This window comes from Pseudomassariella vexata (assembly GCF_002105095.1).
Source record: "Pseudomassariella vexata strain CBS 129021 chromosome Unknown BCR38scaffold_17, whole genome shotgun sequence".
Classification (NCBI taxonomy): Eukaryota; Fungi; Ascomycota; class Sordariomycetes; order Amphisphaeriales; family Pseudomassariaceae; genus Pseudomassariella; species Pseudomassariella vexata.
This window is the reverse complement of record NW_024467972.1, coordinates 590,098-612,922: the sequence shown is the minus strand read 5'-3', so window position 1 is coordinate 612,922 and position 22,825 is coordinate 590,098. Positions and strand designations below refer to the sequence as shown.

Sequence of the window (22,825 nt, the reverse complement as noted above, 5' to 3'; positions counted from 1 at the left end):
ATTGGCATGGCCTGGCATACCTCTTACGTGGGTCGGCCGAGTAGTGCCAGCCAAGCAGTGTAGCCTAGCAACTCCAGAACGCTGCGAGGCATGTTGCATGTTAGAAGCCCAGGTTCGCATCCTAGTTATACACTATTCTTAGCGTTCGGCTGGGTTACCGAATCGCCTCTCGGTATTGTCCTCCAGAATTGCTCCTTTCGGACGGTTAGTGTGACCCTTTTCCCCACTTTTCAATGGACAAACCAGGTTTGGTTGGCCCCAACGATTACCATTCGTTATGGTTAAATGAGGTCGACAGCTTCGCCGACAGGCAAACAGGTTCTGGGAATCATGTCAGTGGTGGAAGAAATGTGTGGATACGGAGGCTGACGACTTGTGCTAGAATACGGGAGCGTACGAGTTACATGCACGTTCGGTGGATGAGACGTGTAAATAATGCCGGAAATCTTCTTAGGAACTCATCGAGTTTTCCTTCTCATCTAGTACTCTTGTTTCCAAAATCTTGACCCTGTTGATTATCAGAATGAGGAGCTTCGTTTCGACCCTCAGCGCCGCTGCGCTGGCAGTGCATAGCGTCTCAGCGCACTACATCTTCCAACAGCTCACTGTCAGGACCACGCAGTACGATGTGTACGAGTATAGTATGCGAAATCAGCAATCTCTCGATAGATAAATACCCAAGTTGAGTTGTAACTGACCTACCAACTCTTTTCCAGTCAGAAAGAACAGCAACTACAATTCCCCTATCACCGGTAAGTCCTCATGTGTTCACACCGCGTCCACTGCATCACTCATACCGACGGAATGGCAGATTTAAACTCAACTGATCTTCGCTGCAACGTTGGGGCTTCCGGAAACGGCACTGACACAGTATCGATCACTGCCGGTGGGGCATTTACTTTCACACTTGACATTGTGTGTGCATATTACCAGGCAGCATTCAAGTAGCACCAGCTGACATACCGCTTAGGCTGTCTACCACCAAGGTCCAGTCTCGATGTAGATCCTCCATCTACCCCAGCACTGAGAGCACACGCTTACGATACGCAGTTACATGTCCAAAGCCCCGAGCGACGTATCAGACTACGATGGTAGTGGAGGCTGGTTCAAAATCACAGATATTGGTGAGCCTTTTGCATTAGGGATTTGTGTGCAACATCAATATTAACAATCGCAAGGCCCCACCTTCTCCAACGGAGTTGCCACCTGGGAGCTATACCGTAAGTTTCCTTCGATGTGCCCCTGCTTTTGATAGATACTATAAAGTAACACCCAACCACAAAGAGAACTACACCTCTACCATCCCCAAATGCGTCGCCGATGGACAGTACCTCCTAAGAATCCAACAATTGGCGATCCACAACCCTTGGCCCGCCGGAATTCCTCAATTCTACATCTCCTGTGCGCAGGTCGCTGTCACTGGTGGTGGAAGCGCAAATCCTGCGACAGTGTCCATCCCAGGAGTGTTCAAGGAAACCGATCCAGGATACACTGTGAACGTGAGCAACCAGCAGTTCGGCTCTGCGCTTGTGGATATGCTGACATAAGATACAGATCTACACCAACTTCAACAACTACACCGTTCCTGGACCTGCACCGGTGAGTTCAAAATAACCATGTAATATCTGCATTGCTGACATTGGGCAGATAACTTGCTAATTCCCCTGGCTCACCAAATGGCAGTGGTCGCCAGGAATCCTTGCAAAAAGTTAAACAAATGTCTTCTTCTGTGTGCATGAGCTTCGAATGATGATTGGCCTGTTGAGTTTGGCAACAGTACGAGGATTCTGGAGTAGCACGTTTGATTCTTTACGTGTAGTACTACGTACATTAAAAAGAAAGCACATGTTCTAACCAAAGTAGAACTCGCACATCTCCATCGCTAAATAATGTGAGACAAGAGCCATGTCATCTGTCCATCTCCAGTCACTAAAGAAACTTTGTAGTTTCATCCAAGCCATCGTTTTGATTTTGCGTTCACCTGGGAAGGGACTAGCAGCAATAGTCTCCGAAGGCTGAATAACGCGCTAACGCATAGGCATTCATATCATCCAATGAAAGGCATAGTGAGGAAATTTTGGCTAGCGTACACGCTACTCAGTCTTGATATTCAATGAACGTCAAGCCCTTTTTCCTATTTCAGTAGAAACCGACTTCGGGCTGCGTTCAGCCCCACGAGAGGAGAGGGTCAAAGTTCTGTGGCATCGAGCATTTACTATAATGAGCAAGGTGTATTGAGGCTGAACACAAGGCCTCAGTTCTAGACAGAACATACTTTGCGCAACATCTATGTAAAAGGCCCTCGTTTCTCTTTTCCTTACGACCGTCAAATGCACACTCAAGCAAGCTTCAAGTATCAATTTCCATCTATCCCACTATTCTACTATCTGATAAACTGCTCCACCATCACAGCCGTGATCCTATACATCAAGATGCGTTTGCCAACCCTCCTCTACCTTCTCTCGGCCGTAAGCGCCCAATATTTCGACGGCAGCACCGTGGGCGGCGTCATCACCGTGACAGACGAGCCCTCCGACTGCATGACCGCGCAATGGGAACTAACCACCTACTTCCCGACTCCCACGGGCCCTCTCCGCGACGCTCTATCGACCTACAGCCGCACCAAGAAATTCACCGCCGATCTTTGCACCAGGAGCGCCGATCTCCCAGCTTCCCTCTCCGACGAGATCAATAGCTACCATTCTTCCATGGCCGTATGGTACTCGGCCAATCTGACCATGCTTGACGCTTTTGCTACGAGGTGCCCCCTGGCGGCGAACGATATGTCGTCGATTGGGGCGTTTGCGACAATTTGTCATGTGGGTGGCTATGGAGGTGAGAAGGCAGAAAGTGGAGCTACGGCCACTGGTGGTGCTGCCGCTACGGGATCGAAGAATGCGGGGCCGAGGGAGACGGGGATGGTGGCGGGCGCTTACTTTGTTGCTGGTGCGGTTGGTGTTGCTGCTGCTGTCCTTTGAGAGTACGCAGGAGTGTTTGAATAGAGCGAGATGTGGTTCAAGTGGACGACCTGAAGCTCGCCAGAAAAGTCTATGCTTGAGAATATCTTGGAGGTCGATATCATCCTTAGACAGATACTTGCTTGTAGTGTGGGTATGATTTTCCTTGGCGAGAACCACGTCTCAATAGATCCCGATCAGAATTTATATTGACGGGCACTTTGAAGCCTGATGTAAGCTCTTCGTAGAAATGCTACACCGATTCCCTGGACTATTTATATTAGCGGTACCATAGCGTAAAAGCAGGGAATATAACTCTTGAATATGGAGGATTTGTACGTTGCTCTATGCCGTTCTTGATAATTCTCCGTTTTAGAGCCCCACGACGATCTGAAGAACGCAATACTCGGCCTACATAAGCACATTCACGGGCGCATTATGATACATACGACCATAGGCTGCAGATAACTCGGGATCCCGTCCGCTCTCCCATAGATAAACTGCAAACCGCTAGATTAGTAGTTGGGTGGGTGACCACCAGCGAATCCCTGGTGTTGTATGTTTTTGCTATACTTTTGCCCTCGGCCGTATGCTAGATATTATGAATATCCGTAGCTATGTTCGGTCTCGCTAGAGGCCTTATCCCTAATTCCAACATTTTTAGTATAATTGATTTTAGCCGTGCTTAGATATCTATCGCCTTTGTTCTAGGTGATTCTATCCAAGTGTAAGTAAGGTAGGGTCTAGTCCCACTTAACTTTGACTAACACAAAAAGTTAGCACATACGACCATAGGCTGCAGAGAACTCGGGATCCCGTCCGCTCTCCCGTAGATAAACTGCAAACCGCTAGATTAGTAGTTGGGTGGGTGACCACCAGCGAATCCCTGGTGTTGTATGTTTTTGCTATGTTTCTTTTTCCTCGGTCGTATACTAGATATTATAAATATCCGTAGCTATGTTTAGTCTCGCTAGAGTCCTTATCCTTAGTCCTAACGTTACGTTTTGTGGTATAATTGATTTTAGCCGTGCTTGGATGTCTACGCCCTTGTTCTAGGTGTTTCTATCCGAGCTCACGGGAGGCTGTAGTGCTACATAAGCTCCAACACTATTTTCTGACACATACGACCATAGGCTGCAGAGACGGGATCCCGTCCGCTCTCCCATAGACACACGTATAATACAAAAGAGTATTACAGTGGTAGAGTGCATCCAGTAATGGATATTGATATAAAGAGCAACATGGAGAGATGCGGGGTTGAAGCTTGTCAATGTGGATGAATAAGGCCAGCTCCGACCTGGATAGAGGCGTTGTTAGACGTATTTGCATCAACGCGAAAGATTCTCCGCTGCAGATGGGATAAGATAAGACAACAAGGTAATGGCCTCAACCTTATCTGTCACCGCGCCAGTGTGTGTATTAATCACGCGTAAACCTGGCGTAAATGTGAACTCTCAATGTCCATCAACTAGAACCTTCATATTGCATTCTTGGCACTCTGATGGACAGCTCAGTTATCCAAGTCTGGCTTCAGCACACTGAGAACGGGAACAGAGGAAGCCAGACGCTACAGTCACCGATCTCTCCAAGGAAACGGTTGGCCGGAGAGAAGGATAAGGAAGAACCAGAAGAAGAAGAAGAAGCAGTGCTAGAGACTGATCCTGCGAGTGATGCGGGTGCCCAAAGAGCTATAGAAATCGCCCTTTCGGAATGCAAGCCAACCTCGACTCTACCCACGAGCCACCCCATCCATTAGCGCGAGTACCGTCTCCGAGACGAGCAAAGCCAGCAGAGCTAGCAGCGCAAAATCGAGCAGATACAAGAGTCCTGTTAAGACGACATCCATGGCCGACCTCTGGGTCCTCTCCAAGCCGTCTCGACAGATCAGCATTGATAAGCAACATGTGCCCGCCGATGTACATGACTTGTACCAGGAACTGAGCTTGATTTCACACATGGTGGGCTTGATTCCCAAGGCCGTCGTCGAACGTTTCCGCCAATTACCCAACACCACGATCCACGCCTTCCAGGTCGATACTAGCTGTAATACCGACGTTACCGTTTTACATAACCAAGTTACACGCGTCGTATCTATTTCGATAGATGCTAATACGTGCTTTGCCGACGAGCACTCGGAGCCGTCGTGGAACTATAAGGTCCATACTCCGCTATTGGAACTGGCGCTGTCGGGTATTCCCGAGGTCGGCGAGTTTAATATCACGAGGGCTAGTCCCTGCCCTATTTTTGTGAAACTCGAACAAGATAAACATCAACGTGAAGTTCAAATAGATACGGTATTTATGCAATCTAAGCTCGTCGACTACTCTATTAACATTAAACCGGAACCCGACACGCCCTTCGCTCACTTCATTCACGACGTGGTGGCGACACAGGAACCCGGCCTACGTACTCTAATGCCCACTATGTATGTCCCGGTACGCCTACGCCCGCAGGCTATCGTCATCGAGACTAAGGTCGACAAATCGCCGACGGATCCACTGCTACAGCTATACACGTGGGCCCGTGCAACATGTATTAGACTACAACAACTGATGTTATTAAACACGGCCGATATTATAACTCAGCCCCTCCTCCAAGCCGTTGGTCACGACTGGAAACTGTGGTTCGCGCGCGACACAGCGTCGCATATCGATTTATATGGCCCTGTCGCTATTGGGAGCACCAAGACCGTACTGGGTACGTATAAACTCGTAAGGTCGTTGCGGGCACTAGGGTGGTGGGCTGCGGGGCCGTACAGGCAGTGGTTTGAGGCCGAGGTTCTAGGCATTTCTTGAGGCATATGACTGACGGAGAGGAAGAAATCGGATACGGTGTCGGGAGGAACTCGTTACTTTATTCAAGTTCGAGTCCAGATCTATTACAAGGTGTCTAAGGTGCATGTACAGAGACTTAACACCTACGAATACCAACGCTTCCACAGCAGCGGAGCCTCAATAAGTGGACGACGCATGGAACAACGAGTAGTGCCACGACCTGGTGCGGCCCAGCTCTAGCCTAATATGCAAGGCGGTCATCCGTATGGTACATTGCGGCTCACTGAGCATAGTAACCGATTTGTGCCACTCAGAAATATGACCGGAGCTTCACAGCGAGGCAGGCAACGCCGCAGTTTAGCGCGCATGGCCCACGGACGACACCCGAAGTCACGTTCATGAATTCCCAAGTTATGAGAAACCAGGCTTGAATGTTGCATATGTTGCGATTCTAGAGTTGCCTTCACTAACCCGTGCCGGATACCGGATCCCGTGAAGTTTTGAAGGAAGCACTAGGTTCGGTTCTAATTCGCGTACTTGGCCAATTCTTTGCGGTATTCTCTCTTGAGTACATTGAAGACTCCATTATTAGCCGGTTGTAAGCCGTGAGTAGTAGGCTGGCAAATAACAACAGTATATATGGTTAATAATGCAGAAGCCCATCTACTCATCCTAAGGGCTTATTAGTAGTAAAATTACTTAATCTAATAAATAATCTACAGTTACGTGGCTACTATGGCCATCTATAATGATAAATCTGGCCGCAGAAGGGTCCTTTGGCTTGGTTAGGGGTCGTATACATCTTTAAGCTAAGAAATCCCGATGGAATTATCAGTCTAGCCAGTTATAGATGTAATCAAGTACCAGCTTGGGCAGATACTGAGATATTCACGTAAAACCGGACGCGATAAACGCGTAATTTCTGCTAGTCCGGAACATAATCGCGAAGTATAGTGTCTAGTAGAAGGATATTTTCAACTTTAATAAGACGGTCTTTCTAGTAGGCTAGATCTCGATAGGGATAGTAGTTATAAATCCTAAAAGACGTAGAAGGCTGAAAATGACTTAGCAAGGCAATCGGGAATAGGTTACCGTAATTTGGGTATTAATTCTTAGGGCTAGGCGATCCCGCCATACATTATTGTCGCAGGCAAAAACTACCTCGCGTCTTAGTACGAAAACAACCCATTGCTAATAGACTGTCGTGTCGCTATTACCGACAACGGCTCGTGTCAGGAAACGGCTAAGCCGCAAGGCAATAGTACAGAGTGGAGGGGATAATAGGCGCTCCTCCTGCTGTAGATCTGGTGGTCACTGGTGGTCACAGGTAGCTATGCCCGAAAATGGTTCATTAATCTCTGCCCTTCCTATCTTCCTCCTACAGGAGACGCAATATATAAATAGCCAAACCCCTAATGGACCCACAATCATCTGATAGCTCATTCCAGGCAGTCCAGGCCAAGAAGTGGCCTCTTAGAAGACCTGCCCCTACGTAGTAAACTGAGCCAGGCACCCACCTAGACCACGAGCGGGGGTGCACATAGTCATGTATTTTACGTACGTCGTATAGTCCCGCACTAACCGCTGGTGCACGGTACATCCTATTGGCCAGAATCAGCCAGTGTCTCGGCGCCTGTTATATTGCGAGCTATGCCAGAATTGGGTTTCCAGAAGATCCTACTTGATTTGTCGGGTCTGTGTCAGATCTGTGTCAGGGCCCCCACAGACCTCCACAACCCCTGTTAGGTAACCCTGTAGGCCATATCCAGTCACAGCCGTATACATGTGAGTTCAAGTGTGTGTATGGATGGATCTAGACATCAGGGTTTCGAGCCAAGGGCATGAAACCACAGAAAAGCACATCTCCTGGAGCATCATTGTAACGAAACCTCTAATAGTCTAGCTGCGTAAACTACTAAAGAGTCCTGTAAGAGTTTGCACTAGTAAGCGCGTCCTGCTGAAGAGCACTTTTGCAATATCGTAGGATGTCTTGACGTATGGAGCATAGTGCTTAGGTAACTGGGGTAACTGAATCAGGGTTATAGGAATAGAGTCGTTAAGGCAGTTTGCCTCACCAATAGGTTAGATTAATGCTTAGATTGATCACTGAAGTAGAGACTGTCTATCTATGAAATGCCTGGGAATCCTGTCCCTTACATACCCATCTCTCCTACACTGATCTCCACTTGGATATGTTGGATATGTTAGCTATCCAAGCTATCCTGTTCCTTGCGTCCTAGGTCACGTGACCTACCGGGGTCTTATTCCTCCAGAGTGGGGTTAATCAATCAATCAACCTTGCTCCTGGTAAGAACCATCAGTTTGTAACAATAATGAATGTGCGTGAATTACCTTCAAAACTTGAATACACTTCAACTTCTGCTGGTCGCCACTATACCGGACTCTTACCAACGGCAAGCATATGTTATGAGTGCAGGTATGTAAATGTACGTGGACAATTCCTTCCTTACGGAACGGTTGTGATTTCCTGCATTACTTGTGTTGGTACTACTGCGACATACACAAGGTACTTGCGTCAGCATGTCAAGAATGTGCCTCTTGAATATGGAGGACTGATACGATGCTCCAAAATAAGTGCTCCAAGACGGTGCTCTATTCCGTTTTCAATTATTCCCCGTTTTAGATATCTGATAGGGGTGTTTCCTCAGGAATATCCACAGCCACTTCTGATGTTAAGGCATCCTCTTCTGGATACCGGTATTCCCAAATGCAAGAGTGTAGACCGCTAGATTAGTAGTTGGGTGGGTGACCGCCAGCGAATTCCTACTGTCGTATGTTTTTGTTACATTCATTCTCGTTTTTCCTAATTTTAAGGTCTATTCCATCTAAACCCTCGTATCTCGATAGGCTGCCTCCTGGCCGCACAGATGAACGTGTTATTCGCATGGCATGAACTCACTAGAGGGCACCGCGAGTCTCTGAAGAACATGATGAAGCTGTTGCGACGTCGGTGCGATGTTGATTCCCTTTCTGTACGGTCACAAACTTCGCTACATCGATTTGCGACCAAGTTGAGAACAAGATGATGAAGCTAGCACAATACTGATGCGTTTCTTGGCTCGACTGTCGCAGATTCTACAATATTCCTTTGTGTGCAAAGTGAGACCTCCGTGTGGACATGTGTTGAGATAGAAAAAAATATACGAGGCAACCCAGTAATAAAATAGATTGGCACAGCTTGACAGGTGAGGTCGGTTTACTCCCTGACTCGGAGCAGTTTCAACAATTTTGTCACTCCTCGAATACATCCGTGATTTGACCGCTTCTAGAACGATTTGAAGCCAATGGGTTATGCAGTATTCCATTGCATAGTCTAGCATCTCAGTACCACATGAAATTCAATTGTTGTTTGATGCGAAGGCAAAATCTACTGCGGCCGAAACATCCCTTTCCTCGGGTCGGCTATGCATCAATTGGCGAAACTTGTTCAATAACTCGGCTTGGTTGTCTCGGCAGCATCGTAATCTGTGCTCACTTATTGCATCTAGGTAAATCGTAAAGCTGCGAGTTTAGCAGTTGAACTGGCAGTAGACAACGGGCCTATCCACCCAAACCCGCCTCAATCTCCTTTTAAAAACTGTCATGTTTGCTCCTGTGCTTACAGCGCGCACTTGGGCAGCGAGACTGACGAAATATATTTTGGCCTTTGGGTCGATGCCATGGATTCGCGGGGCAACGACACCATGTCATTCTGATGCCAAGTCCCGCGCCTTTGGTTCCACAAGATCCAGCTGCTTCGATCCTGTCTAGCATCCATCAGTTCCCGTGTAACCGCCGGTTTGCATCCCGTCACGCGTACAACCGAAACATTCAACACGTCTTACCCATCCTTCGGCAAAAAACACCAGTGAAACCCATTGACGAGTTCCACGACGACGGACGCGACTTGGCGGCACTGGCTTAGACTCTAGTTCCGTGAGCCATGCTGTGACCACGCACAATCTCTGACCCGTAGCACCGCATCCATCGAGTACCGGTCCGTCTGAAAATTATTCTCGAACATGGTGGGCGAATTCGAGACTTGAGATGAAGTCGGCAGACGCTATATGTCGCGCGCACCTGCTGCTGTCTTGTGGGGGCTAATTGCCCGTAATATTTAATAACCTAGCCAAGCACCATTTAACTCGAGCGATTCGCACTGGCACCACGACGAACTGTGGAAGCATCATGGATTACTTGCGGAGAATTTCCAGCCAGGACGCGACGGAGGCCGGTTCTACGTCGGCGAGTGACGACGGTGGTGGCCACGCATACGCTACCGCTGTGTCCGACGACAAGGAGGCGCAGACGACCATTTCTGAAACACGCAAGCCTATGTCCTCGTCACGAAGGGTCATACTCATCGCAACCCTATCTTGTACTTCCTTTCTTGATGTAGGCGAGCCCGCACCGTAACATTGTACATTGCACTTGTGCACTTTTTTCCGAAATCCCCCTGACGTTCTTCTATCTTACAGATCTTTGCCGTGCAGGCAAATGTCCTCGTGTGGCCTCAGATAAGCCATGAGTTCGATATAGCTGCCACACGACAGCAGTGGATTGCGTCAGCTTACAACGTCGCGTTTGGGTCCTCGCTGTTGTTCCTTGGCCGTGTGGCTGATATCTATGGTCGCCGCATGGTGTTCGTCGCCGGTGCTCTGTTCCTTGCCCTTGTCACTTTGACCATCCCGTTCTCACCCAACGAGGCGATGTTCGACAGTCTCCGCGCGCTGCAGGGTCTTGGTGCTGCGGCAACTGTACCTTCTGCTGTGGGCATACTGGGCGTAACCTTTCCACCGGGGAAATGGAGGAACTATGCCTTCGTCGCCTACAGCGGTGGTATGGCTTCGGGCTCTGTCATAGGGAATCTTGTGGGCGGTGTAGTTGGAGGATTCCTGGGTTGGAAATGGGTCTTCTGGTTCGTTTCCTTCTTTGCGGCTTTGCTATCGGCCACTAGCTTCGCGCTCATACCGGACGAAACTCGTTGTGCTGTCGATAACGAGGAGAGCCGACTCGACCTTGACTGGCTTGGAGCTCTCATTATATCCGGCAGTTTGGTCATGCTTCTTTATGCTTTGTCAGAGGGAAATGTGATTGGATGGGGGACACCAGTAAGTGGCGCTAACCTCATACTCCTTTTAGCCAAGACCGTGTTACTGACACTACTGCAGATGATACCTTCCCTCATCGCAGCTTCGCTAGCACTCATGGTGGCCTTTTATTTCTGGCAACGCCACCTCGAGCGCAACACAAAACGCGCTCCACTCGTGCGAGTCTCCATGTTTAGAGACACCCAGTTCACTGCAGCATTTGTGGCCGTGGCATGCTTCTTTGCGTCCTTTAGCAGCTATTTCGTCTTCGTGTCGCTCTTGTAAGTCGAAGTTCAAAGGGCCGGAGACTTGAAATCCCATCTTGAAAACCCAATTGTCTAACAGGAGTTGCCAGTTACGAGGAGTACCAGGGACTGAGCGTCCTTGACACAACGCTGATGTTCATACCCTCGGGAGTATCGGGATGTAAGTGCTTTTCCGCCTGAACCACATTACAGAGAGTATAGGCTAAGGATAGCTAAGGTATCGCATGCATCTTTACTGGGCAACTGTTGTCGCGCGTGCCCGGCTTCTACCTGCTGCTAGCCACCAGCATCTTGGCAACAATCTCCCCCCTTCTCTTTGCAGTTCCCATACCGCCTGACACCACATACTGGGCCTATGGATTTCTGGCTATGTGTCTCTGCTTCAGTGTGGACATTTTTGCGCCGACAATCAACCTGTTCATTGTGGAGCGTCTCCCGGAGAAGGACCAGTCGCTCGGAGGCGGCCTGATCAACACAGCAAACCAACTCGGCCGTGCTTTCGGACTGGCTATCGCAACTGCTGCTCAATCCGGCGTGGTTGGGAGCGATGACGGGCTGCAGAAACAGGGCAATGATTCTGTTCTCAGTGGCCTGCGAGCGGCGGAGTGGGTGCTTGTTGCCTCGGCAATAACGACCTCCCTCGTAGTGATGGGATTCTTTAGGGGCATGGCACAGGTGGGACTTAAAAATCAGGATTCGGATGATGGGAAGTGAAGAGAGCAAACAAAACCATAGCAGATTTTAGATACAATTCAGTAATGGCACCTACAATGCCGGTCGGTCGCATCCAGTTACTCCGTTCGTGATGCGAATGACCACACGGGGCATCTTTTTGGAAATCCGACTTTTATATTATTACTGAGACGAACTACTATACGTATGAAATGCCTTGGAAGCAAGAGCTGAGCTTCTTTCCTACCAAGACTACTGCGGGTCTTCTGGTGGAAGCCTTTCGTGACTTGTAACATCTTTTGAAGGAAAGAACGAACTATATAGTAACGTAAGAAATGTTGCTCCAGAAAATTCGAGTGATTACTTCAGTACGACTAGGTGGCTGTGTTTTAAGCATACTATAAAGCATAAATCTCCTCTTAGTATAACATAGCTTACGCCGTTTATTCTCGTCTAGGAACTCGCGCCAGGTGTAACCTTCAATGTTCACCCGCGTCCTTCGCAGATGGAAGACTTTCATCCGAGTCGTACCTACTGCAAGAATAGCTTGAACATTCCAAACTTCAAACTCCGTCGCTTGATTTAGTGGACTTTGATGTAATTTCCGACCTCATAGTGCATCCTTCTCTGCTCTTATAGTCTCCCAGTATATTTCATCTTTGTCATTGTAAGGTCGATGCCGGGCGAGGACTTGAAAGTAGGCAACAAACATCCTTTTGATTTAGAACCCCGAATCGTCTTTCAACTTCACGGTTAATGTCCTGGCATAGTCTAATGTATAATCAGTGCCATGTGGATGGTTGGCTCACACATCCTCACAACCGAGAAGCACCGTCTGCCAATTGTCCTGATGGCGTTCCTGAATCTACTGCCCTTACCTTATTCTACACCATACACGTACCTGTAAGATCATACCTACCCAACTAAAATCTGAAACCGCTTACCCAGCCAGCTGAGTTACGAAGGTTCCAAAGGAAAAACTGTCTGTCACAGGCAAGAAGTCCTGTCAGCACTTGATACATCTCCCTACACCGTATCTCGGAACTCATTGTTCGATGTTTGGCCCAGGCAACTTAAGAAGGCAGGGGTATCGGTCGTTACCTACAGTGACTGTCAATAAGTCTCCGTACGGCCCTACTTTAAGCACACCGAACACATCGGAATTAACAACTTCAAAGATGAATTGCTCAGCCAATCCCTGTAGTAATTGAAGCTTGTAAACTTAATAACGTATATAGTTCAGTAACACTCGGTTCAGTTAGGCGCTATACCCTGGACAAGATGCCCAAGCCGCGACCCGTGATCATCCTCAAGGATGACGAGGCAAATTTCGGACAGACTAGTCTGTGTAAGAGGAAACAGCAAGCTGAGCCTTGCATGTCAAAGGTCAAAGCCTGTCATCTTTTACGTCAATTACACCAAGCTGTGGCTCAACAGTGGGGTCAAGGAGGATAAACTTGCGTCAAGTCATCGCAAGCAGATGCAAAACGTAGAAGCTTTTGATAATCGTAGGGTTTGGCATTAGTGATCAACGAAAATCCATGTCAAGTCGAGCAACTATGGATATCAAAGGGGAAAAGTGTACTGAGCTGGCTCTTGCAGACAGGGTATAGAGATAGCTGATGTGTGGATTTGTGTGTTGCAGTGTTTGTTGTAGCCTACAGCGGATGTTTTACGTGCCTGCGCTTGTTTTTTCTTTTTTCTATTTCCTTTTGATTATTACTGTGAGGGACTGTATTGTGCTAGCGAACTGCCACCCTACCAAGAAATGGTCACCTGCAGACGAGTCGCAAAAGTTGTTTTTGCCTACTATTACACGAGCACACGCCGAAGACCTCCGCCTGGGGTTGAAGTTATGGTTTTTATCGTAAAGGCGCCGAGTAGACGATCGGCTCGGATAAGTTCGCGCCACGGTGGCAGGGCAGGCTCGGGTGGGCGCTGTGGGCTTGCATTCTCCACACGGGGTACTACCTGCTCGAGTAGACGCGAATCTCGGGTCCGGCGTGCCGTGTTGGCATTTTAAGCGGATTCCAGGGACCTTGGCGGTGCGCAAGCATCTCAGAAAACTCACACCATTTCCTCGTCAGAAAAGTGGCCCATGGTGACACAGTTGTTGGAGTTTCCAAGGAAGTTGCATAATCCTGAGGCCCTGTCAAAGTTTTATGAGCTACTACATATTCTTATTATGCTATAATATATTAATTTCGCGGAGGCAGAGGGTTGGTTCTCTGGCTGCTGTGACAGTTGAGATTTGCAACCAGGACAATAGTACTGCTGTCGCGTCGCCGTGTCTACCTAGCCTGCCTCATCGACGTATACTGGACCACAGTCCACTGCCAAATGGGGTTCGTCTGTCCGAGCAGGCGCAGCACTATGTGTGGGTCAAGGAACAGTGTCTTTCCGCCAGTAATTGCGTTGCTCCATCTCGCTAAGTGAACTTCCGCGCTTGCTATAGTTCTTCCGGTCAGAAGACGCGACCATTTCCCACAAGACATCGGATTCGTACTCCGACGCTTTGAGTCTAGTCTACGTACAGGTCTTCGTCAGATGGGGCCTGGTCCTGGCCCGTGTCCTCCGAAGGCGATATGTTGGGTGAGTTGTCTGCCATGCTTCAGAGCTTGATTGACTTTCCGGATTGATTGTGGCATCCATGTATTCAAAGGGATGAGGAGATAGCTTGCGCCTACTGATATCCTCAGATGATCATGGTGTTTCTGAGAGTTGTTGCCTCAAGCTGTGACTCGCTCCACCTTTGGTAGGCAGAATCAGACAGATCGGGATCGGGTGCAAAGATAGGGGAGTTGTACGGTTCGAATGCAGGGACAGACGATAATGAGGGGTTGATTCAATGTTTGCCTCAGGAGATGGGGCCTGTTTGAAATATTGGCAAGGATAATGTGTAGTCTTCGCTGACTAAATCAGGTTTAGACTAGATGGCTGCAGGGAATATAGTGCTTGTCAATAGTAAGTCTCCGGAAGGCCTGCTTGGTGGCTCAAGCGTTTCTAGTGGAGAAAATAAGTTGGGACAGGCGCGCTTGATGATATGCGAAAATACGCGTTTTACCGCCAAAACACCATCTTTTTAAATATGTTCCACAGCTAACGTACCCCACAAGCAAGTTGGCCACACAAGCAAGTTGGCCACTTTTTCTTGGCACCGTATGAATAACTTCAATAACTTAACTAAACTAAAAAACAATAATTCAAACTAATCGGAATCCTCTTCCTCGTACGTATCTTTATCATTCTCACAAGTACGAGCATTATGTCCGGGCTCTCCGCAGATCCTACAGCGCCGTCGGCGTGGTTCGGCCGGTCTCGTACGACGACGACTTACACGTATATCATCCTGTAGCTGCTGTTCAATATCCCGTTGTGTCAGGGTACGGCTAGGCCGAAGGCAATAGTACAGAGTGATGGGGAGTAATGGGCGTCCCTCCTACGTAGCACCGGGTGGTCACTGGCGGTCTCAGGTAGGGGTGCCCACGATGATGCATTGATCTCTACTCTCTCTATCTTCTTCCCGGGCCTCCGCCCCCCTTACATATAGATAGCTAGAACCCGGCGTCGGAGCCGCGGAGCACTAGTTTCTCCGATTGTTCCGCAAACCAAGACTTCCATATCGTGTCATGACTCGCACGTCCCTACACCAGAGCCCCACCGGCGTCCCACCGGTGCCTATGGCATTCTGTTCTCTGACACGTTGAGACTGTAAGTCCTGAGCGTCTCGTAAACTGAGAGATCCTCCATCTTGTAGCTGTCGATTTTTAGTCCTTCGACGACGGCTTGGCTCTTGATTGGCCTTCCGAAGTGTAGTAACCTCATCCTCAAGTAAAACTAACCGATGCATAACAGCCGTCGCACCACGTGAAAATTGGTCAATAGCCGTAAGTATTGTCGTCGGGGAGCTATTCTGATGCTGTACGATTCTGTTTTTAACGTATTTAGACTGGGATTGCGCCTCGGTTGGGTTATTTGGAGTCTTTGATTCCCAGATTAAGGGGGCGCCAGACGAGCACCCAGGAGGTGTAGGCGTATGTAGTTTAATATCCAGCTGTGAAATCACATATTCCGGGTCGTACGGAATAAGTCCTGTCCTCCTGAAACCTGCCTGGATATTCGACTTAGTTATAGTCGTACGATACGCCCTATAGAATGCCGAAAAGAAATCCTCCTTCGAGATATGGGTTATATGCGCCCGTATTAGGTCTTCAATTTCTTTGCCGTACGACCTTTTAAAAGCCCTAAAACAGCCTACATCGAGAGGCTGGAGCTTATGTAACGAATGAGCAGGCATACTAAGTGTAATAATAGTATGCTCTTTGCAATATAGCTCAAAGTCAGTCGAGGGGTGGCTCTCATGCCCGTCGAGGATAAGAAGACGATAAACACCCTTCGTACGATCCTTCGTATAGCGATCAAAGTGCTGAATCCAGTCTACGCCTCACTCATTTGTTGTCCAACCGTTTTTAGTTACAGCGATTACCCAATCGGACGGGAATAGGCTATTCTCGTACCAGAATAAGAGGTGGTCTTAACCCGCGACAATAATATACGGCGGGATAGCCCAGCCGGACGAATTAATACCCTGGATTACTGTAGCCCATTCTCGATTGCCTTGTTGGACTGTACGAGGCCTTTGTAACGAAACCTCTAATAGTCTAGCTGCGTAAACCACTAAAGAGTCTGCAAGGGTTTGTGATAGTAAGTAAGTCCTGCTGCGGAGTCCTCGAGCAATAATATCGGGGTTTGACGTATGGAGTAGAGTGCTTTGGGGTAACTGAAGTATTCAAGTAGGTAACTGGGAATAGAGTCGTCAAGGCAGTTTGCCTCACCAATGGGTTAGAAGGTTCTGAAGGTCTAAATCCGTCATCTCGCAAATCCATGTGTTGGTTCTGTCGACTTCCTCGGCGGCGCCCACAAAGATGGGTATCGGGTGACATCGTTGTTGTCCTTTTAGGTTTTATTGTAGACCCAGAGTGATACGTGACCCCATGGGGGGTTGCCCTATAGCTAGAGATAAGATAGATAAGAGCTATAAAAGAGCTCTGCCAGGCCAGAATAGCTGACCTGGCCATCCTTTCCCAATACAACAATTCACACCCCATATGCACTCGCATCACAGAGCCAGGCGAACTCCATTTCCTCGACCAGGTCACGCCAGTAACAATGGACATGCAGATTCTCGTCGACGACCAGGCTATGCGAGAACTGAATTATATTGGCGCACCTGTCGCGAAATGGTTCACGAAGATGAATAAAATAATATATTCAAACTTGCAATATTGACCTCATGCCTGGCCAACATGGACCTCATAGGTCTGGTCAATCCTAATTCCAGTCGGCTTGGTCTGCGATGCCATGCTCTGCATTGGGTGATCGCTCTCATGCTTCAAGTACCCAGTGTGAGACCTTCCGGTATGTTTAACTGTCGACCCATTGGACCCAAGGAGCCTGGGAAAGGCTGCTTTGATGAGGGGATTGAGCGCAGGTACTGAGGAGCAGATAATGGCGACGTTGATTTCCACGCCCTATAGCGTTTCCGTTAGCAACACTACCGCATGTTGAAGTCTGGACAGATAAACTACTTACGCTCCAGATAGCAATATTGACTCCATCAACTTGTATCAGTGTTAACAAGGGAACCAATAGTCTGTGGTGAGTAGCTTACAAGAGGAGTCAGGGGAAACGGAAATATCCAGAAGAGACCGCAGCCTCACGATGGATGTAATGCATACGCTTGAGTGATCTAGTCAGCCTTTACTCCACATTTTAGTGTTCTTAAGTACACTCACAATAGACCGAAAGCGAAAATCACCATCAATATGATCTTCTGCGTTTTGGGTATCTGAAGTTTTTGAAGAAGCGGAAGTGGAATCCCAAATATGAATAGGTCGCTCGCAATGTTCAAGGCAGCATTGGAGAACCAGAAGGCCAATCGATTCATGCAGGTGCCTTCTCCCTCACCCCAGAAGAACTTGACGGGGATACACATGAAGGTAGAGCCGAGAACCGTCCAGCATCCATAGACCGCCAGGACGCCGATGGTGATGCTGCAAAGCTTTTGGATACTTGTAATGGCAAATACGCGCTTATATTGAAAGACGATGGAAAGCTTGCACAGAACGAGCGCCAGATTGTAAACCGGAATCGTGGCCCACAGGGATTGGAAGAATCGAATGGCGTTCTCTGGGGGAATGGTTTCGAGGTGAGTACCGAGGCCGAATTTGATCTCTGCAAGCAGCCACTGGTCAGTCGGTCAGAGAATACGTATTCGCTGGATGGACCTACGATGTATAATAACCACCATGTAGCCGATGGATGCGCACTACACGAAGAAATCTGGTTAGCGGTCGTTTCCACCAAGTACATCAACGGCACTTGCATGCTAGCCAAGCGATTCTCACTCCTGGATCCAACTTCACAATGGACAAAGAGAGGAGGAAAAAGGGGCACATACCGCAGATGCTATCATCAGATAGTCATCGGCACCTGCATACCGAACAAGAACCACTCGGGCGTAGAGGCGCATGCAGACTGTCACAAATGCCAGACTTGTGAAGAGCACGCTGGTGATGAGCACGGGTTGAGCTCTTGCGACGATCATTTTTCTTTTCGGTTGAGGTCTGGCCTTATTGGATGAGATGAATTGACTGGTCTAGAGGACGACGACGAAGGCTGATTTGGACTAATAGCATATCCATGCCAGTTCATATGGCGACGAAAGGTGGAAACAACAGAGAGCCCAAATCCTTCCCGGCCAATATATAAGTACTCATCATGATCAATACGCAAGTGATAATTTCATCTACTTATAACATCGGAAGACAGCATGAGGCATGTCCGAGGAGTCGTAACAGAAAACGACAGGGATCAGCAGGTGTATCAGCGCCTGAAGAATACCATCTTTACTTGGCGTAGCCTACATTCTGTTTGTGACATACCATGACAGATGATGAAGGCGCTGCTACGGCCCTGAGTATTCTGGGGCAGGCCTTGCTAGAAACAACAATCAACCTGTTTTGAGAAGTGTTCCATCTTGGCTAAAAGGTCTATTGCGTTACTTCGAGTAAAGAAGGGTTGGTAAGACCCCAGAAAAGCTTTGATACAATCTTTCAAATTCTAAAACACCCCAACCTTCCCACTTACTACGGTATTAGGCCAAAGTTTTCACCCCCTTGACAAGTACCAGTGGACCACTGCCAAGGTAACGCTATACTGATTCTTACCGATTCTTACCTAGCCTATTCATACTAACGAAAAGGTACTTCCACCTCTGATTCCAACTTGCTGTTAACGCGTCCTAATTATCGCGTATGTAGCAACTACAGTAGGGACTAAACACCTTACAGAAGCAGATCGCTAATGAATTCGAACCCTCCATTTCGACGGTGGTAAATCGAAAGCCGAAATTCAAACTACTACGACGTTTTCTTTTAATCTGATTAAGACAGCTTATTAAGGTCGCTTCAAGCCAGGTAGCTAAGCGTTGGCTCGTGCCTAGGTGGAGCACGGTACAAACACACAATTGAAAACTTACCCATGATACCATAGTAAGTCAACGGTCCGTGAGGTGTGCGCTAGCATAAATTTCCAGGGGTAACGCAGTTGTATCGTACGAATGATCGTGCATACGAAGTACGGCTCGGATTTTCGGATTGGCTGCTCTTTGCTTTATCGACATCGACCTCTAAGGTAGTCCCAACAAGGATTACCCGATTCGGTATGTTAGCCCGCACCCTGACGGCGGGGATGCAGGGAAATTGAACAGAATATTGTTTGTCATCCACCTGCAGGTACATAAGAACGGCCGGGGCGTGCCGCAGTCTTGGAACATACCCATAGCCGACCCAATCGGTCGCCGTCCAGATCTATGTGTTTTTCTTGTGTGGCCCAGTAGCTACCAGACCCTCTTGGACGCGCCCCTCGCGTACGTGAGCTCACAAATGACATGTAACGCGGGTACTGCTCTGCGGCGCGGTAGCAATATCATATTGAGGGATTTTGCAGAACTGGGACCAGAACCTGTTTTTTGTCTGGTTTGAGTACTAGGCAGGTTTGAATCCTAGGCAGAATCATTTCCGGTAGTCGTGTCGGAACAAATCCAATTCCATGTTGTGCGGTACGGCTTGCGAAGATTATTATTGTTAATTTTCTTCTGAGCCCTGCGAAACCGTTAAGTTTGGTAATACCGAGGTAAGGGGTTGACGACGACTTATTGTCTTGAGGCGTCGTCTTGTTGACGAGAGACTCAAATCCTCTCAGATTTCTTTTACTCGCGGTGCCAAGTGGACCCTTTGGCCGCTCAAGCTCTGCGTGAATCTCGGGTGCCTTCATATCTTTTCCTGGAATTTTCCCTTGTTGCCGTGGCGCACGGGAGATTCGAACTCGTGCCTGAACCTCTCCTGTTATCCAAAACCTCATCATGGAGTCTGCTGAATCGCCAGCTACGGAGGATGTCTTCAACGCAAAAGAGGCGGTCGAGGACCAACAAGAGCCCGTACCGCACCTCCATGGCAAAACCTTCTTGGCCGTCTTCGCGGTTTGCTTCATCTACTTCGCGCAACTGATCAACGTGGTTGGTGCCGGCGCAGTAAGTTCCGTCAGACTCGATACAATATCTACTTGCTAATGTGTTGCGTATCATAGCAAACCCAGGCTATCGCCGCCGTCTTCGCTGGAAGCAGCAGCAGTGTATGGCTCACCTCTGTCGTGGCCATCATGACGGTTGTCCTGTCTCCCATCATCTCACAAGCCGCCGATTACTGGGGCCGCCGTTGGTTCCTGATATCGCTTACAGCCTGTGGTGCTATTGGGTCCATTGTTGTTGCCAGAGCCAACAGCATGAACATGGCAATTGGAGGGTTTGCTGTCACTGGTTTATCGTACGGAGCACAACCTCTGCTGCATGCCGTGGCCTCGGAAGTGCTGCCTAGGAGATACCGCCCATGGGGACAAGGGTTTACCAACGCCTCAGCTGCCCTGGGTGGCTTTGTCGGTCTCCTGGCGGGTGGTGCGCTCACCAGAAACGGCAATGTGGAGGGATTCCGCAACTACTGGTACATGACCACGGCAATATACGCAGTGGCTACCATCCTGACCTTTGTGTTGTACGATTCTCCCAAGACCGCAAACCAAACAAAGTTCACCAACAAGGAGAAACTCGGGAAGCTGGACTGGATCGGGTACGCTCTGCTGAGCGTCGGGCTTGTCCTCTTTTGCATGGGCCTCTCCTGGTCCCAAAACCCCTTTCTTTGGTCTGATCCTCACGTCCCTGTACCGTTTGCTATCGGTCTCTTCTTCATAATCCTCCTGGCAGTCTACGAGACCAAGTTCAAGGAGGACGGCATGTTCCACCACGGTCTCTTCGTCCACGGCAGGAATTTCGCTATCGCACTGCTGTGTGTCTTCGTCGAAGGCCTCGTTTTCTTCGCCGCTAACAACTACTTCGCATTCGAAGTTGGTGTTCTATATGAGACCGATTCACTTCGCATCGGCCTCCGTTACGCGGTTAATATGGCGGTATATGGCGTCAGCGCCGTTCTCGCCGGCTTGTACTGTTCCACGACGAAGCATACTCGTTGGCCCACCGTGGCTGCGTTCATGTCCATGATCATCTTTTTCGTGCTCATGGCTACTGCGACTCCGCAGACGTCAAACCCGGTATGGGGCTACCCCGTCTTCCTGGGTATGGGTCTTGGAGTCTGCTTGTGTGCCCTTGTCACTGTTGCGCAATTGTCCACGCCGAAAGAGCTCATTGCCATCACTAGTGGCTTGATGATTGGAATGCGATCCCTGGGTGGCTCTGTTGGCCTTGCTATCTGTAAGTCCGCTTGTCAAGTACTAACATTTCGCAAACGCTAATACATTTGCACAACTACAGACAACGCAATATTCAACGGAGAGCTTTCAAGCCACCTTTTCGGCAATATCGCCAACGCGGTGTTGCCGCTGGGCCTACCAGTTACGTCTCTCGGTGACTTTGTTACGTACTTGGCAGCACAAGACTCTGCAAGCCTTATGACTGTCCCTGGCGTTACGGGCGACATCATTCAAGCAGGTGCAGGTGCACTTCTGGAAACTTACAGTGTCGGCTTCAGGTGGGTCTGGGTTGCTGCTGGTTCTCTCACTGCCGTTGCTGCAATTGGTGAGTAAATCAGAGTCCTCGCACCAAGCATAGCACACCTTACTAATTTTTATATATTAGCTGCCATGTTTCTGGTCGATCCGAAGGCGGAGTTCAACATGCATATTGACGCTCCAGTGGAGAAGGAGGAACAACTATATCATAGTTGAGTAATGCCGGTCTGTGGATTTACCGAGGACACCGTAATTTTGAAGAAACGCTCGTATTAATCAATGGACACAACATGCCCATGCTTTGGAAAGCTTGAGTCATGATGTTGCCTTTTTTTTCTCAATAGTTCCAATAGATTATATGTGGCAAGGTTGGAACTGCAAGGAGTGCCTAGACCATTTATAGGGGCCAACACTGATGAGGCTCACAAGTTATAACTCGGTTGTGCTTTCCCAACAAGTCCGTTCCACTGTAGTATCATCTCGTCCATCTATAAGTTACCCAAATAATTGTAGCTTATATGGTCTGTCTTGCCCATCCCAGATATGAGAATACGATGATAGTCTGAATCGATCGGTGTATGTGACTTGCTCACAAGTCAAGATCAGGTTTGATGCATCAATAACAGGGGTCTAACATCGAAAACGCTAGGGGGGAAATAACCGGGCCCATCAGGTCTACTAGGGTAGTTTGCTGCGTGTTGTCACATACTGCAGGGTTTGTGAGTCAAATTGATTCGGCATATCCTGCGTCGCATGCAATTTCTCACTATTTGGTTGACCTTGTTTCGTCTACTTAGACCCGGTTTTACCCGCCTTAAGACCCTTCATGCTCGGGTGGTTTTACTCTATGGAGGCCTTCCCTTTCCCCATCGTTGAACCAAGTGGGCTGGGTTAGACGAAGTCCCCACCTTTTATTTCTCCTAGTGTACTCTTCCGTTCGATGTTACAACCAAGCAAGCTCTGACACTGGGGCATTGGTCTGGTGC

General features: G+C 48.6%; 6 protein-coding genes across 6 annotated transcripts; 5 read left to right on the top strand and 1 right to left on the bottom strand.

The window, feature by feature from the left end:
* Positions 1–523: 523 nt before the first annotated feature.
* On the top strand, positions 524–1,659 carry BCR38DRAFT_489665 (glycoside hydrolase; the record flags this gene model as incomplete). The annotated part of the gene is made up of 9 exons (XM_040864424.1): positions 524–641; positions 717–752; positions 812–915; positions 971–999; positions 1,051–1,124; positions 1,179–1,220; positions 1,285–1,499; positions 1,555–1,599; positions 1,648–1,659. 9 exons carry the CDS (start codon positions 524–526, stop codon positions 1,657–1,659), a joined length of 675 nt encoding a protein of 224 aa, XP_040711223.1.
* Positions 1,660–2,432: 773 nt separating this feature from the next.
* BCR38DRAFT_489664 (uncharacterized protein) lies at positions 2,433–2,978 on the top strand (the record flags this gene model as incomplete). Its single annotated transcript, XM_040864423.1, has 1 exon — positions 2,433–2,978. One exon carries the CDS (start codon positions 2,433–2,435, stop codon positions 2,976–2,978), a length of 546 nt encoding a protein of 181 aa, XP_040711222.1.
* Positions 2,979–4,801: 1,823 nt separating this feature from the next.
* BCR38DRAFT_489663 (uncharacterized protein) lies at positions 4,802–5,752 on the top strand (the record flags this gene model as incomplete). Its single annotated transcript, XM_040864422.1, has 1 exon — positions 4,802–5,752. One exon carries the CDS (start codon positions 4,802–4,804, stop codon positions 5,750–5,752), a length of 951 nt encoding a protein of 316 aa, XP_040711221.1.
* Positions 5,753–10,066: 4,314 nt separating this feature from the next.
* BCR38DRAFT_353656 (major facilitator superfamily) lies at positions 10,067–11,801 on the top strand (the record flags this gene model as incomplete). Its single annotated transcript, XM_040856805.1, has 5 exons — positions 10,067–10,126; positions 10,210–10,842; positions 10,903–11,102; positions 11,177–11,247; positions 11,305–11,801. 5 exons carry the CDS (start codon positions 10,067–10,069, stop codon positions 11,799–11,801), a joined length of 1,461 nt encoding a protein of 486 aa, XP_040711220.1.
* Positions 11,802–16,800: 4,999 nt separating this feature from the next.
* BCR38DRAFT_527720 (uncharacterized protein) lies at positions 16,801–18,823 on the bottom strand. Its single transcript, XM_040865404.1, has 6 exons — positions 18,220–18,823; positions 18,051–18,087; positions 17,555–17,993; positions 17,431–17,498; positions 17,352–17,380; positions 16,801–17,290 (listed from the first exon to the last, which is right to left on the bottom strand). Exons 1-6 carry the CDS (start codon positions 18,364–18,366, stop codon positions 17,051–17,053), a joined length of 960 nt encoding a protein of 319 aa, XP_040711219.1. The 5' UTR covers positions 18,367–18,823; the 3' UTR covers positions 16,801–17,050.
* Positions 18,824–20,184: 1,361 nt separating this feature from the next.
* Positions 20,185–22,055, top strand: BCR38DRAFT_353539 (major facilitator superfamily domain-containing protein; the record flags this gene model as incomplete). The annotated part of the gene is made up of 4 exons (XM_040856796.1): positions 20,185–20,352; positions 20,409–21,582; positions 21,643–21,906; positions 21,967–22,055. The coding sequence occupies 4 exons, from the start codon at positions 20,185–20,187 to the stop codon at positions 22,053–22,055; spliced, it is 1,695 nt and encodes a 564-aa protein (XP_040711218.1).
* Positions 22,056–22,825: the final 770 nt, after the last annotated feature.

Excerpts from the sequence above, each read along its gene's own strand:
- BCR38DRAFT_527720 (XM_040865404.1), bottom strand. The coding sequence starts at position 18,366 with ATGATCGTCGCAAGAGCTCAACCCGTGCTCATCACCAGCGTGCTCTTC. Across the intron at positions 18,088-18,219 it reads ATCTGATGATAGCATCTGCG|TGCGCATCCATCGGCTACAT; the intron begins GTATGTGCCCCT and ends TTCTTCGTGTAG. Across the intron at positions 17,381-17,430 it reads CGTTTCCCCTGACTCCTCTT|TTGATGGAGTCAATATTGCT; the intron begins GTAAGCTACTCA and ends CACTGATACAAG.